At 50.7% G+C, this 16874-nt stretch overlaps 1 protein-coding gene across 7 annotated transcripts in view; it reads left to right on the top strand.

The window, feature by feature from the left end:
* The window catches only part of akna (AT-hook transcription factor), a 271963-nt gene that overhangs the window by 153389 nt on the left and 101700 nt on the right, over window positions 1–16874 (top strand). For all 7 annotated transcript variants that reach the window (XM_072488305.1, XM_072488310.1, XM_072488309.1 and 4 more), the window contains one exon: window positions 6849–6993. In XM_072488305.1, coding sequence (XP_072344406.1) covers window positions 6849–6993 — 145 coding nt within the window. The remainder of the gene's footprint in view (window positions 1–6848; window positions 6994–16874) is intronic.

Below are 16874 nucleotides of genomic sequence, written 5' to 3'. Positions count from 1 at the left end.
AAGCAGAAGCGGCTGGTGCAGTGGGCTGGAGCTGGTATACGCGTATACCAGGACTTTACGGTGGAGCTGGCGAGGAGGCGGGCTGCCTTCAACCGGGTGAAGAGGGCACAGTACGTTAGCAGGGTGCGGTGGGGCATTGTATATCCAGCTAAGCTGAGGGTGACCTACAAGTTCAAGGACTTTTATTTTGGGACGGCGGAAGCGGCGGAGGAGTTTGCGAAGGCAGGACTGTGGCATTATTGAGAAATGGTCATGTACCAATGTAGCCTCATGACTGTATTTTTTCTTTTTTGTTTCACTGCGTGCTGGGGTATGGGGTATAGGAGCCAACGTTGTATATATTTGGTCAAAACATTTTTTTTTTAAATTCATTTTCAATGAGATCACCTCTCAGTTTCTAAACTCCACGGAGGGAATAGTCCCATTACTTCAAAATCTAAAGTCTAAAGATAGTACTGGTTCCCCTTTATCTATCTAGTTACACCCTCCAGAAACACCAATAGATTTGTCAAATGCCATTTACCTTTCATAAGACCCTGCCAACGCTGCCAAGTCATATTTCAAATTCCTAAATGCCCGATGACCATTTTCTTGATAATGGATTCCAGCAAATTTCTGATAACTGATGTCAGGTTAACTGACCTGTAGTTCTTTATTTTCTCTATCCCTCCATTCTTAAAAAGTAATATTACATTTTGCAACTTGCAGTCCACTGCAACCATTGCAGAATGTCAGGAATTTTGGAAGATCATAGCCAGTGTATCCTTCATCTCTCGTAGCCACCTCTTTTAGACCTGGAGAGGATGTAGGTCAGGATGTCCAGGGAATTTGTTGGTCTTCGTCCCATTAATTTTTCCAGTACCTTTTATATACTAATGTTAATTACTTTAAGTTCCTCACTCTTGTTAGACCCATGGTTCACAACTATTGCTGATACACTTTTTTTGATTTGTATCATTGTTATGACACCCTGGGTTAGTGCGCGGTCAATTTCAGCCCACTCGACCCGGAGTCGTAAGATGATTGAATTAACCAATAATTCTTAGAAAAATACTTAAAGTCTTTGGCCCTTGGCTGTCCAATAATTAGTCACCGGGTTTGTAAAGTTAACCACAATTACTTTTTATTTATAACTGGTTAACTGTTATCTAATTCCTAATCCCCCACCTTAACTCTCCCCTACCCCATACACACACACACATAAAAGACAAACAAACACAGAGGGAAGCGGGAGTGAAAATAATAAGTAAAAGATACGAGTCTTTGGGCTCAATCTTCAAAAAAGGGAACAAAGTCCCCGAGTGAGCACGTTTTTCAATGTGACTCGCTTTGAAGAAGGGGCCCGAATGGGGAAGGCGCGGCCGAGACCACACACAGCCCTGATTTTTACAATGGGGAGCTCCACTTGCCGGAACTCCCCATGGTAGCGAGAGATCAGGATGTCATTATTAAATGGCGTCCTGATCGCCAAGGCCCACAAAATAATCCCAAACCTCCTCCCCCTCCCCAACCCGAACGCAACATGGGAAGATCCTTCGTTCCTATCGCGCATGCGCAAACAGTGCCATTTTGGCACCTTGGCAGTGCCAACTATGCACCCTGGCAGTGTCCTATCTGGCAGTGCCACTTGGGCACCCTGGCAGTGCAAGCCAGGTAGCACTAGCAGTGCTGGAGCACCACCCTGCCCTCAGGGCAATCAGCTGGGGGCCTCTGATCCCCTTGGAGACCCCAATGATTGCCATTCTGTCTGGGCCCTGTTTTGGGGGACCAGTACCAAACAGCATTTGCCCACGGTCCCCTAGGCGATGGGATTGAATCCCAAAGCCTGTGGTACCTTGGGAATCTGCACATTAGAGTAAGGCTTACTGCCTCGCTCTAATATACAGATTTGCCAAAATGTGACCCTGTCCATTGTAGGCGGGATTCCCCTTACGATGTCGCGCAAATTTGCGTTGAATCCCGCGAGGCGTTGCGAGCCAGGTAGATTCCGGGAGCGGAGAATGGCCGTTGGCCGCCGTGAATCCCGCCCCCATTTCAGCCCAGATGGGCCGAAGTCCCGCCAAGAAATTGCCTGTCCCGCTGGCGTAAACTAAAGTAGCTATTTACCGGCGGGACAAGGCAGCGTGGGCGGGCTCCGGGGTCCTGGGGGGGGCGTGGGGCGATCTGGCCCCGGGGGGTGCCCCCACGGTGGCCTGGCCCGCGATCGGGGCCCACCGATCCGCGGGTGGGCCTGTGCCGTGGGGCACTCTTTCCCTTCCGCCTCCGCCACGGTCTCCACCATGGCGGAGGCGGAAGAGACTCCCTCCACTGCACATGCGTGGGAAACTGTCAGCGGCCACTGGCGCTCCCGCGCATGCGCCGCCCCGAATGTCATTTCCGCGCCAGCTGGCGGGGCAACAAACGCCATTTCCGCCAGCTGGCGGGGCGGAAATCCCTCCGGCGTCGGCCTAGCCCCTCAATGTTGGGGCTCGGCCCCCAAAGATGCGGAGCATTCCGCACCTTTGGGGCGGCGCGATGCCCGTCTGATTGGCGCCGTTTTGGGCGCCAGTCGGCGGACATCGCGCCGTTGGGGGAGAATTTCGCCCCTTGTTCCTCATTAAGGTCACCTTTTAATCTTCTCTGCTCGAAGGAGAACAAGCCCAATTTTTCCAATCTTTCCTTGCAGCTAAATTTCCTCATTCGTGGTATCATTTTAGTAAATCTCCCCTGCACTCTCTCCAGGGCGATAACATCCTTCTTCAAACTAGGTGCCCAGAACTGAACACAATATACCTAATGCGGATCTGACCAATGATTTGCAGAGGCATCATTTCTTTACTTTAATACTCTATGCCTTGATTTTTAAGAATCCTATAAGTCTTATTAACAACTATTTCAACTTGCCTGGCCACCCAGAGAGAATGATGCACTTGAACCCCAAGGTCCTTCTGCTCTTGTACTCCCCTCAAAGTTGTACCATTGAGCCTGTATCGTCTTCCCATGTTTCTTCTCCAAAAATGCATTACCTCACATTTGTCTGCATTGAAATTCATCTGCCAGGTGTCTGCCCATTTGGTCAACTTGTCAATGTCCCTCTGCTGTCGCTCAGCATCATCCTCACAATTCACTATTCTCTCTAGCTTAGTATCATCTGCAAATTTAGAGACTTTGCCCTCAACACCCACCTCTGAATCGTTTATATAAATCTGGAAAAGCAAGGGTCCCTGCACTGAGCCCTGGGAAATGCCACTTTCAACTCGTCTCCAGTCTGCGAAATGTCGATCTATACCTACCCTTTGTTTCCTATCTCAGCCAACTTCTAATCCATGCAGCCAAGGATCCATCAATCCCAAACATCTCTAATTTGCTTATCGACCTGCCACGTGGCATTATATCTGTGCAGCTAAACTAGTTTCTGACTATAGATATAGTATGCCATTTGCAGTGTATGACTGGCCTGTGTTTGATTATGTGAGCCTGTTTACTGTTGATGCTCAATGGCTTGATTGGTTAAGTCTGGGTGTGGAGTCAGAGAAAAGTAAACAAGTTGCACAAGTTGCTCAAAGCTAACAGTGCAAGCAGCAGATATTTTAAAACATTGTAAATAAATGTCCTACATACATATAATCAAAAGTGTATAATCTCTGCATAGCTCTGAGAGGTATAAAATGTACAACATCTGTTGCAAATAGGTAGGCCTATTGTTCTCTGGCCAGTTGTAAATAATCACATGTGTCTAGTAGATACCAGATCACCTGGGCCAGAATATTATGGAGCTTGATCCAAACTCGAGTGAAATCATGCGAGAAGAGATCAGGTGCATGCCCCAACGCCAAGGCACCCTTGCGTAATATTTCATTTGGCGGGTGCGCACGAGAGCCAGAAGCATGCCCGCCAGCAATTGAAAGGGCAATTAAGCTTGTTAAGCATGCAATCGGGCCAGAGGGCATTCACGTTTTATCACCATTCCCAATGCTGGGCAGGATAAAATGTCCAGGATGAAATTAAATTTTAAAAAATGTTTGAGAGTTGAGATATGATGGGCGGAATTCTCTGATAATGGGACTATGACCCCACACCCGCAAGAAAATGGGCGCGAATCACTCTGGACGTTCCTGTGGTGGCGGGCCCGCACAACATGGCGGACCCACACAGCGGGCCGGCCCCAACAGTATAGGCCGCCCCAGATCGCGCACGCCTGCCGATCGGTGGCCCCCGATTGTGAGCCTGGCCGTCCTGGTGCCCTCCCAATGATGGATCCCCCTGCCCCCCACCAGGGCAGCCGCGGACTGAGTCCGCAGCCGCCACTCCAAGCTCCCGCCTGGTGGAACCATGAGTGAACCACGCCGGCGGGAACTCGGCCAGTTGTCGGTGGAGAATCACCACAGGGGCCTCTTTCAATGGCCCCCGACAGGTGCCGCGTTGACCGCGCGTGCGCGACTGCATGGGAAGATGTCAGACCCGATCGCGGGTCTGACACCCCATTCTCTGCCCCGCACCGAGCTCGATTGCGGAGCGGAGGCTCGGAGAATCCCGGCCTGTGTATTATGCTGCCAGTTGCGTTACTCTGCATAATAGAGAGAATTTGGTTCATTTTCATGGTGCAAATGTCATGGGAACAATACTGCAGTTCCCTGAGGCAGCTGTCAACCTTCAGAGAGCTCATTGGAAATGCCTGCCTGCACCGTCACTTTCCTTAGCGCTACCCCCGCCGGCCTTACAGGGTGCACATTTCATGCTGGCTGGACGTAAACTGGTCAGCCAACGTGACATCACACTCTGGGGCTGATCGAGGCCGGAAACACAGCAGCTAATTTGTACTCCGTGAACTCCCACCGGCAGCAGTGTGATGATGACCATATAACCTGTTTTTTGTGATGTTGATCGAGTTAAAAATATTGGCCAGGACACCAGGGATAACTCCCCTGCAAAACAGCTCCACAGGACCTTTTACATCCTTCATATATGGCAGAGGGGCCTTAGCTTTAACATCCCATCCAAAAGACAGCACCTCCACCAGTGCGGTACTGCGGTGAAGTGTCACAGCTTTGATTTTTTCAGCTCAAGTCCTGCGATAAGACTTGAACCAAGAACCTCAGGATTCAAGGGCAAGTGTGCTCTCAACTGAGCCACAACTGGCACGAGGTGCACAGAAGTGCACTTAACCAAGTGCCGAAAAATTTACAGCCAGTTAAGTACTTTTGAAGTGTTGTAATTGTTGTAGGACGGGAACTGTGGCAGGCAGTTTGCAGGAGATAAGCTTCTACAAACAGCAATGAAACAATGGCGAGATATTTTGAGAACTGGAACTCTACCAGAAAACGTGGTAAAAATTGATTACGTGAATGAACAGGTGCATGAGGATGAGTGATTTACAGGGCTACAGGCAAATTGTGATGCGGGGATCGGAGGATTAGGCACAACTGCTCATTCAAAGAGTTATGATGGGTTGAATGGCCTCCTTTTGTGCTACGTTTTTATGGTTCTCTCACTCGAGTACTCTAATGGCTTTCTGGGCTCCCAGTCAAGAATACATAATGAAACATGCCTAAGAGCACAGACATCCAATAGCCTGTTGTAACACCTGAGCCGAAGGAAAACATTGCTTGATTCTCTGGTCTGTGGTGTCAATTTCACAATGTTTTTTTTACACCAGATAAAGACGTTCACGTGTTTGCAGTCTCAGCTATTGATAGTTTCAAGGGTTTGGAAGATAGATTGTTTAACCGGACTGTCGTAAAAAAGGATCTTTTTGTTAGAAAGTCGGATGTTATCAATGAACAATTGTTAATTTGAAAGCTTTTTTTATCCATTCAACTGCCACGATAGTGTCAATTAGCTCTACACAATGGATAGTTGGCAAATGGGCATGGAATATCACACCTTGACATGAGGGGGCATGAGGGGCATTTGAGGTTGGTTTGGGGGGCCCACCTTTGTACGGGAAACATGTGGGCATATGGAGGACATTTGGAGGACATTTAGAACTTACCTTTGAAAAGGTTCCCTCATGCAGGCTATAGTTGACAACACCTCTGAGGTACCATGAACCCCAGCTCTTTGAAAAGCTGGCCTGACCATGAAAATTGCAGAGGCCTAGGGTAGACATATCCCCACAATGGAGCCAGGTTGGGAGTAAAGGCTCACAACGCCAACCAACCTGCAAAAGGCACTCCTGAAAATCAGAAACTGCGGGAATGGGGTGGGAAATCCAGAATCGGGATCTGTCCGCACAGTGGGCTAAACAGCTGGCTTGTAATGCAGAACAATGCCAGCAGTGTGGGTTCAATTCCTGTAGCGGCCTCCCCAAACAGGCGCCAGAATGTGGCGACTAGGGCCTTTTCACAGTAACTTCATTGAAGCCTACTTGTGACAATAAGCGATTATTATTATCTTTTTAAATGGCTCCAGTCATCGTTACCCGGCAAAAATCCAGCCCTATAAGGCCTGAAGGCAACTTTGAAAATCAACCCTGATTTCTCCCATTGATGTGGGTTGGAGGATAAATGTTGGCCTGGGCATGAGAGAAAGCTTCCCTGATCTTCTTCAAAAGAATGCCGTGTGATCTTCTCCATTCACCTGGGAGGGAAGCGGGGACCTCAGTCTCCCATCTCATCTGAAACACCAAGAGTGCACCAATGCCTCAGTGATGCACTGAAGTGTTGAGGTCTGGAAATAGGCCATGTCCATGCCTTATTAGCTGGAAATATTGTTGGCTTTGTCCGTGGGAGTAACAGGTAAAAGGAAAATGTTCTTGCAGCAAGAAGATTTCAGGTTTTTGTTTCTACCATCTGCTGTAATGATCCTGTCTGTAAAAGAAAAAGTGTCACATAAATCCATTCTCATCTACGCCATGTTTTCCTACTCAGGTGAATCTGTATGCTGACCCTCCAAAACCAAGTCTCGGTGTCCAGATGGCATCCCTTAAACAGGGTTCAAAGGTTATGATGTTTACCATCCCACGTGCTCAAAAAGCTGAAATTGGCCCACATCCAAACTCCAATGTACAAACAGGTAACAAATTAACTTTTTGTTTCAACCTTCTGAGGAAAAGAAACTCAATGGAAAAGGGTGATTTTTAACTTCTCATGTATTCTGAGTTGTGCATGTTGTTTGTTTCTGTGCCCCTGTGTATTTTTATTACTCCTGACTAGGGGAGACACTGCGTAGTGGTTATATCCCTCAGCCAGTGATCCAGCGGCCCAAGCTAATGTTGTGGGGGCAAGGTTTAATCCCACCACGGTGGAGTTCACATTCAATTAATAAGTCTGGAATTCAAAATTAGTTTCAGTAATGGTGACCATGAAACCATGTTGTGAAAAACCCTTCACGGAAGGAAATCTTCTATCGTTACCTGGTCTGGCCTACATGTGGGGCGAAATTCTCCCCCAACGGCGGGATGTCCGCCGACTGGCGCCAAAGCCGGCGCCAATCAGACGGGCATCGCGCCGGCCCAAAGGTGCGGAATGCTCCGCATCTTTGGCGGCCTAGCCCCAACATTGAGGGGCTAGGCCGACGCCGGAGGGATTTCCGCCCCACCAGCTGGCGGAAATGGCGTTTGTTTCCCCGCCAGCTGGCGCGGAAATGCGGCGCATGCGTGGGAGCGTCAGCGGCCGCTGTCAGTTTCCCGGCGCATGCGCGGGAGCGTCAGCGGGCACTGTCAGTTTCCCGCGCATGCGCAGTGGAGAGAGTCTCTTCCGCCTCCGCCATGGTGGAGGCCGTAGCGGAGGCGGAAGGGAAAGAGTGCCCCCCCCCGGCACAGGCCCGCCCGCGGATCGGTGGGCCCCGATCGCGGGCCAGGCCACCGTGGGGGCACCCCCCGGGGTCAGATCGCCCCCCCCCAGGACCCCGGAGCCCGCCCACGCCGCCTGGTCCCGCCGGTAAATACCAGGTTTGATTTACGCCGGCGGGACAGGCAATTTCTGGGCGGGACTTCGGCCCATCCGGGCCGGAGAATCCAGCGGGGGGTCACGCCAACCGGCGCGGCCGGATTCCCAAGCCCCGCCCAATCTCCGGGAGCGGAGACTTCGGCGGGGGCGGGGGCGGGATTCACGGCGGCCAACGGCCATTCTCCGACCCGGCGGGGGGGTCGGAGAATGACGTCCGTGATTCCAGACCCACAGCAATGTGGTTGTCTTTTAACTCTGAAAGGGTGTGGCAAATCACTCAGTTCAAGGGCAATTAGGAATGGGCAACAAATGCTGGCTTTGTCATGAAAGAAAAAATGAACCCCATTTCAAAACGCTTTCGAGTACTGAAGGCCTACATTGAACTGTGTGATTGCAGACAAAGTGCTTTGTGGAAGTGGTTTGGGCCGTGGGCCGAGCATTGATTCTAAAGCTCTGAGATTTGTGTAGAAATCAGGACTGGATACGAAAGGACCACCTTTTTCTGTTAGTAAGGGCCTTGAGCTAGTCTTAATTCATTGCAACTCAAAACTGCCCCGAGAGTTGTACAAACGTAATCTCACTTTGATGGGCCACAGGCTGAATGCTGAGGCAAATGGAAATGTTGGGCGAGATTCTCCGGTCCCCCAGTCGCGTGTTTCTCGGCGGCGTGCCGTTCGCTAGTGGTCACTGAAGTGTTGGGTGCTCTGCCACACAGATGAAGCTCTGCCACACAGTGAACCAACACGGTTGTGAATGGTACAACGCAGTTTTATTTCAAACATCTATTCACACTGGTAAACTGTTTACTGAGGTTCGATCATGACCCTTGATTCTGTGGACCTATTCCTAATTCTGTCTTGTAGTGGCACTCAGCACATGGTGGATGTCTGAGTGGCCTGCAATGAGCTCTGTGCCCTGAGCCGTCTCCTGCTCCAGTGCCCAGTAAGTGTCGTGTTCCCTATTTTGTACTGTGTATGCTCTTGCCTGTGATTGGCTGTCGTGTTGTGTGTGTTGATTGGTCCGTTGATCTGTCCATCAGTATGTATGTATGATGTGCTATGATGTTTACCTGAATATCATGACATCCCCCCTTTTTTTACAAGAACATGTGCCTACGTGGTCATAAATAGAGATGTGTACTGAGTGTAGCTAAATGTGTGTGTGTGCAATATTTACAGCATGTACATGGGGCTAAACTATATACAAGGGGCGATCTTGGGTGCGACATAACAACAAGGTTGTACCATAAACAAAGAACGGTTGAATGATAAAACGAATTCCTGTAACGATAAGAACATAAACATATTAACACAGTGGTAGTATGAGTTCAATGTACAAGCAGTCTCATAAGTACAGTCTAGTAGGTGGGTGACGAATTCGGGTTGACCGCCTCAAGGGTAGGTCTGGAACCACCGGCTGAGGAATGGGCCTGGCCACGGGCGACGACGGAAGGGGCATGGTGGCAGGCAGCTCCACAAAGTCGATTTCAGGAACAACAGGAGGGCGCGGTGTCGGTTAAGGTCCCATAGCGAGGTGGAAGTAGGCGAAGAGCCCGGCGATTGCGCCTACGAATGGATCCATCAGGCATGAGAACCAGGAACGAGCGGGGAGCCACACGTCGGAGAACTTCGGCAGGTGCTGACCAGCCACCTTCTGGTAGGTGGATGTGGACTTCGTCTCCAGGGGCCAGGGCGAGAAGATCAGTTGCCCGTGTGTCATATGCCCTCTTCTGGCGACCGCGCTGCAGTTGCATTCTGTGTAGTACCGGAGCATGGTTGGTTGTGGGTGCCAGAATGGAAAGCTCAGTGGTCCTGAGGGCGCGACCCATCAACAGCCGGTCTGGTGAGAGGCCAGTGGCTAGTTGGGCCGAGCGATAGGTTAGCAGGGATAGGCAGAAGTCCGACCCGGCAGCAGCAGCCTTGCAGAGGAGCCGCTTGGCAATGTGAATGCCCTTCTCCGCCTTTCCATTGGACTGGGGATGCAGAGGGGCTGGACGACACGTGTGTGAAACCACGTGAGCAAAAGATGACCATTCCTGGCTGGCGAAACAGGGCCCATTGTCCGATATGACAGTCATCGGACTGCCGTGGTGAGCGAAGGTGTCTTTGCAGGTCCTTATGACAGCGGACGATGTCAAATCGTGCAGGCATATGACTTCTGGATAGTTGGAAAAGTAGTCAACGATGATGACATAGTCCCTGCCGAGCGCGTGAAAGATGTCCACACCCACCTTCGCCCAGGGGGACGTCACCAGCTCATGGGGCAGAAGCGTTTCAGGAGGTTGCGCCGGTTGAAACCTTTGGCAGGTGGGGCAGTTGAGCACCATATTGGCAATGTCATCACTGATGCCCGGCCAGTATACCGCCTCTCGGGCCCTCCGTCTGCACTTCTCGACCCCCAGGTGGCCTTCGTGTAGTTGGTCGAGGACCAGCTTGTGCATGCTGTGCGGAATCACAATCCGGTCCAGCTTTAGAAGGACACCATCAACGACGGCCAAGTCTTCTCGGACACTGTAGAACTGCGGGCACTGCCCTTTGAGCCACCCTCCCGTCATCTGGCGCATCACACGTTGTAGAAGGGGGTCAGCCGCAGTCTCTCAGCGAATACGGCCAGACTGGAGTCGTCAGCTGGCAGATTTGCCGATGTGAAAGCCACCTGCGCCTCGACCTGACAGACGAACCCCTCCGCATCTGGTGGCGTGCTCACTGCTCTTGACAGGGCATGCGCAATGATAAGGTCCTTACCCGGGGTGTAGACCAGTTGGAAGTCATCCCTCCTAAGTTTAAGTAGGATTTGCTGGAGGCGAGGGGTCATCTCTTTTAGATCCTTATTAATGATGCTGACCAGGAGGCGGTGGTCAGTCTCAACGATAAAATAGGGGAGACCATACACATAGTCATGGAACTTGTCTAACCCGGTTAGCAAGCCCAGGCACTCCTTTTCGATCTGCGCGTAGTGCTGTTCTGTGGGGGTCATGGCCCGCGAGGCATAGGCGATCGGGGCCCATGACGCAGTGTCATCCTGCTGTAGGAGCACCGCCCCAATGCCGGACTGGCTGGCATCAGTCGAGATTTTAGTGGCACGAGATGTGTCGAAAAACGCTAACACTGGTGCTGTGGTGAGCTTAAGTTTGAGCTCCTCCCATTCCTGCTGGTGTGTGTGTAGCCACTGGACTTCTTGACGAGGTGGCACAGAGCTGTCGTGTGGGAGGCAAGGTTGGGAATGAACTTCCCCAGGAAGTTGACCATGCCTAGAAAGCGTAGCACTGCTTTCTTGTCTGCCAGCTGCGGCATGGCTGTAATGGCGCTCACCTTGTCTGCATCCGGACGGACCCCTGACCGGGAAATGTGGTCCCCCAGGAACATCAGCTCGGTTTGGCCGAAAGAACACTTGGCTCGGTTGAGGCGCAGGCCGTTTTCGCGTATGCGCACAAAGACGCGATGGAGACGATAGATGTGCTCCTGTGGTGTGGTGGACCAGATGATGTCGTCCACGTAGACGCACACCCCTTCGATGCCTTCCATCATCTGCTCCATGATCCTATGAAAGACCTCGGATGCCGAGATGATGCCAAATGGCATTCGGTTGTAGCAGAACCTGCCGAAAGGGGTGTTGAAGGTGCACAGCTTTCGGCTGGACGGATCCAGTTGGATCTACCAAAAACCCTTCGAGGCATCCAGTTTCGTGAAGATTTTAGCCTGGGCCATTTCGCTCGTGATCTCTTCCTGTTTGGGTATGGGGTAGTGTTCCCTCATAATGTTGTTGTTGAGGTCTTTTGGATCAATGCAGATCCGGAGCTCGCCGGAGGGCTTCTTAACACACACCATGGAGCTGACCCATGGCGTGGGCTCCGTGACCCGGGATAGGACCCCTTGGTCCTGGAGATCCTGCAGCTGCTGCTTGAGGCGGTCTTTGAGTGGCGCTGGGACCCTGCGAGGTGCGTGAATGACCGGGGTGGGGCCCGGTTTGAGCCGAATTCTGTAGGTGTTCCCATGCCCTCGAATGCCTCCTGGTTGTGGGCGAGGAGCGATTGGAGATGTGCGCTGAACTCTGCATCCGGGAAGTCAGATGTGCCGCCTGGAGAGAGAGAATGGACTCGTTGCACGAGGTGGAGAGCCTTGCATGCCTGTGCGCCTAGCAGGGAGTCCTTCGATGAGCCGACTATCTCGAATGAGAGTGTGGGCGTGCGTGTGTTGTGTGTCACCTGGAGCTGGCAGGATCCCATAGCCGGGATAACGTTCCCGTTGTAGTCGACCATCCTGCAACGGGATGGCCAAATTGGTGGTCTGACCTTCATGGCGTAGAAGGCTGACCATGCTATGAGGTTGGCGGAGGCGCCAGTGTCCAGGCGGAACGTTATCGGTGATCAGTTGACCGTTAGGGTGGCACACCATTCATCACCCGGATTGATCGTGTTACCGTGTACCGGCTGGTGGGTCCTGGTTGGAGACATTCGGTTCCCATCAATGACCGCAACACGGAAGGCGTCCCGGTCGTCTGTGTCACTGGTCTGGACATCGTCTGGGCACGATTCGTAATAAGGAGGCTGAACGGTCCGCACGTCCCTGCGAGGTTGTCGGAGTTGGGGAACATTGACAGGTTGAGCTGCTTGACAGCAAGTAGTGTAGTGGCCCACCCTGCCACAGTGGAGGCATTGTCGGGTTCTTGCGGGACATTGCCGCTTTAAATGTGCTGCTCCACAGTTGCCGCACGTCATGACGTCATGGCGTTCGTTGCGCCACTGCGCATGCGCGGTTCGGTCTTGCGTCGAGCGCGCCTGCGCATCACGTCCCTCAGTGTTGCCGTAGTTTTTGGCGCGCACAAGCGCGGGAGGCCTCGAAAAGCGCGCGAAATGTCCGCCCTCGTCCGGGCCGCGAGGAACTCGATCGCCTGGACCCGGTCGGACTCGTAGGGCGCCTGCCTTGCCGATCCGGCCGCGTAGGACCCGTGCCACGCCGATTCGGCCGCCTGAAATTGGGTATAACGGCTAGTCGCGTTTTCGTGCAGGACACAGGCTTCGATTGCGGAGGCTAAGGTGAGGCCCTTTATTTTTAAGAGCTGCTGGCGTAGGGTGCCTGAGTGACCCCTTAAACGATCTGGTCCCGAATCATGGAATCGGAGGTGGTGTCATAACCGCAGGACTGCGCGAGGATGCGGAGATGCGTAAGGAATGACTGAAAGGGATCATCCTTACCTTGCAGGCGCTGCTGGAAGAGATACCTCGCGAAGCTCTCGTTGACCTTTACGTTGAAGTGTTGGTCGAGCTTGAGAAGCACCGTCTTGTATTTGGTCTTGTCCTCGCCTTCCGCGAACACCAGGGAATTGTCGACGTGGATGGCATGTTGACCTGCCGTGGTGAGGAGGATGGCGATCTTTCTGGTGTCTGAGGCGCTTTCCTTTTCGTTGGCTTCCAGAAAGAGCTGGAAGCGCTGTTTGAACAGCTTCCAATTAACGCCGAGGTTTCCAGCGACTTGCAGTGGCTGCGGTGTGTTGACGGTGTCCATGGCGCAGGATGGCAGTTTCTGGAGGATCTTTAGGTAGGTACCAAATTCACTCCTGGTACTATGAAGTGTTGGGTACTCTGCTACACCGACGAACCAACACGGTAGCGAATGGTACAACGCAGTTTTATTTCAAACATCTATTTACATTGGTAAACTGTTTACTGAGGTTCGATCATGGCCCTTGATTCTGTGGACCTATTCCTAATTCTATCTTGTAGTGGCACTCAGCACATGGTGGATGTCTGAGTTCCCTGCAATGAGCTCTGTGCCCTGAGCCGTCTCCTGCTCCAGTGCCCAGGAAGTGTCACGTTCCCTGTTTTGTACTGTGTATGCTCTTGCCTGCGATTGGCTGTCGTGTTGTGTGTGTTGATTGGTCCGTTGATCTGTCCATCAGTAAGTATGTATGTATGTGCTATGATGTTTACCTGAATATCATGACAGTTAGATTCTCTACTCCCGCCGCTAGTCAATGGGATTTCCCATTGAAGCCACTCCACGCTGCCGGAAAACGCATGGGTGGGGATGCACTACCAACAGGGAAGGAGAATCCCAATAGCTGAAGAACCCCAGCCATTGCCGAAGTATATAGTGTGAGGGGTGTTCTTTTGAGGCTGAGACCCCCAACAGTGTAGCTTGCTGCTGACAACGAGCATCTGAAATGGGAAGCATTCTATTCCCTAACCAGCACTAATATCCTTTGGGTACAAGCAAAAGATTTATTTTGACCGAGAAGCTTTGTTTTGCACACTTTTATTTTCAGTCTGCTGTTTCCACAGTCTGCTATTGTTATCCTGTGGAGGTTATGTGGCCAATATCTAAAAACAGAGCAAAGCTAAGGTGCCAGCACAGATGCGTGCTGACATATGAAAATGATGGACAGGAATAGACAGATTTAAATATCTAGCTCATCTGATGTAATTGTGATGCAGACACTCAATGCCTCCCATCCTCAGCTGTTCACCGCCCCCCCCCCTCCCCGGATCCTGGGAGAGGTGAAAAAAAACAAGTAAAACGCAGGACAGTTAGTGGCAAACAATATATGGAAAATTCAATTCTGACCTCTTTTGCCAATTAAAACTAGTCCAGGAGACATGTTACAGGATACATAGAGACATAGAAAACAGGAGCACGAGGAGGCCATTTGGCCCTCCGAAGCCTGCTCCATCATTCATTATGATCATGGTTCATCATCCAACTCAATGGCCTGATCCCGCCTTCCCCCCCATATCCTTTGATTCCCTTCACCCAAGTGCTGTATCTAACTGCTTCTTGAAAACATACGCTTTTTTAAAAAACATTTTTCAAAAAAGATTTTCCAATTAAGGGACAATTTAGCATAGCCAATCCACCTAACCCTGCACATCTTTGTTTTGTGGAGGTGAGACCCACACAGACACAGGGAGAATATGCAAACTCCACATGAAAAGAATCAAACCCGAGTCCTCGGCACCCTGAGGCAACAGTGCCTAACCACTGCGCCAATGCAGAATTTGTGGACTTTCACGACAGAAAAACTGGCACCATACCTGGACCGAATCTGCTGCGGGATTCGCCGGGTCCGTGATTGACACTCGGGAGGTTGACAAGCTGCAGCCGAACATCCACATTACACTCCCCACACACACTTATCCCATCCAAAAGGATGGCACTGGTTGTGCTGGAGTGTGCCATACAGCTGATGGGTCAGCTGGGGATAGTGGACACTTAGGGGGGGTGCCCTGCGGGGCCACCTACATTGACGCGTGGCACTAAGTTCAAAGTGGGCTGTTCGCGGTGTGCGCAGCTGTCTTGCCAGCTGTGGCAATGGGATTCCGTGCCCATCCACCCCGACCCCACAGCCCACTTCATGGCAAATGGTGTCTACTGTTCGTGCGTTCCGGAATGCATTGAAGCCGCTGTTGAGGAGCGAGAGCGTTGCGATTTGGAGTCAAATCGGCGCCTGCCACAATTTTGCCTTTTGAACCGTTTCTCCGCCCCACCGCCTGTCCCGGTTTTAGCGTCGGCTAATGGAGAATTCCGCCCACAATATTTTGGCCTCGACTACTTTCTGTGGTCGAGAATTCCACAGGCTGGCCAGTCTCTAGGTGAAGAAATTTCTCCTTTGCAAGATCTTTGCCCCAGCCAGATGGCAGGCCAGCTTTCTCTCGTCGGAAAATGAAAATCAACATCGACTGTATAACCAAGGCATAGAATTTCACGGGTCCACTATTTTCTGGGAAAAGGAAAGCAGCCTAATACCCAATTAAATTCTACCCTTACATACCTTATAAGTGTGATCCCTGATTCTCCCTAACCTGTTATGATGAGGTCCACATGACTCTTTATCATTAAAAGAAACCCTCAATTCAATTGCCCTTGTTCTTCACTTTTCTATGTTATAGTGACCCAACTCTTTTAGCCTATCCGAGTTGTTTTGACCTAGGTATTAATCTTGTGACACTCCAATGCACCTTTCCAAAGCTTCACCATCCCCGTAATGTGAGCAGACCAGGAACACTTTTCCAACTGAGGTCGAACCAAAGTCTCATGCAAGGAACGCCTGGTTCTCCATTCACTGCTTGGGGAGAGGCAATGATAGCAACTCTTCCACAGGGCCCACACATGTACCATGGCATAATAATGAGGAAAGCAAAATGGAATCTGCATTTCCAAGATTCAAGAGGTGAAATTCTCTGGGTTTCTAACGGAACACGAACCTTGGTAATCCAAGATTGGATTGGCGCTAACTGGGCCGAGCAGAATCAATCCTGGATCAATAGGTTCCTCGATTCAGTTTCGTGCCCAGCTACCTGGAGCGCACAGTGTATTTCCATCCACCACAGATAACCCGCACCAAACTGAGTGGTGGGACTTTCTGTGTTGCAAAAGGAGGCTCTATTGGACAGATATGCAGATCGAGACTTGAGTCAGCAGCATATTTTCTATCTATCAATTTTGTAACCAGAACAATGGGATCTATCTATCCCAGTGGGTGTAGAAATGGTAAATTGGGGAATAGATGCTGCACTACCATTGTATCATTATCCCTCTGAAATTGTCATCATCTTCAGGTTCTAGCACATGGGCAGATTAATGTGAAAATCCTGCAACTGCGGTCTGTTATTCACTGCTCCGCCAGAGGCGGCACTGTAGACGCCACTCCAGACCCTGGCCCCCAGAGATCATTGAAATCAGTTAATGGAGTGAAAACTTGCCATTTCTGTCTTCACATCACTGTTTGACACTCTTATCAAAAGTTACACCTTGTTCAGTGAACTGGAACTGGGTTTTTTATCAGAGATCTGAATAGTAACTATTGCTGAACAACAGTTCTGATGCTGAAAATGCTATTTTTTATTTGCGAAGTGCTGTTAAAACTCTCCATTGTGTTAACTACTAGACTTTTTAAAACTAAATTTTAAAAAAAAATTCTTTATGATATTTCGGCTTCTACATTCGCCCATTATGACTGCCTTAATCTTTGTTTTGCTCTCTGTCAAATGTTTTATAATGATTTGATGCT

Source organism: Scyliorhinus torazame, chromosome 22, assembly GCF_047496885.1.
Source record: "Scyliorhinus torazame isolate Kashiwa2021f chromosome 22, sScyTor2.1, whole genome shotgun sequence".
In the NCBI taxonomy this organism is placed as follows: Eukaryota; Metazoa; Chordata; class Chondrichthyes; order Carcharhiniformes; family Scyliorhinidae; genus Scyliorhinus; species Scyliorhinus torazame.
The sequence above is the reverse complement of the archived record's forward strand: the minus strand, read 5'-3'. Positions and strand labels throughout refer to the sequence as shown.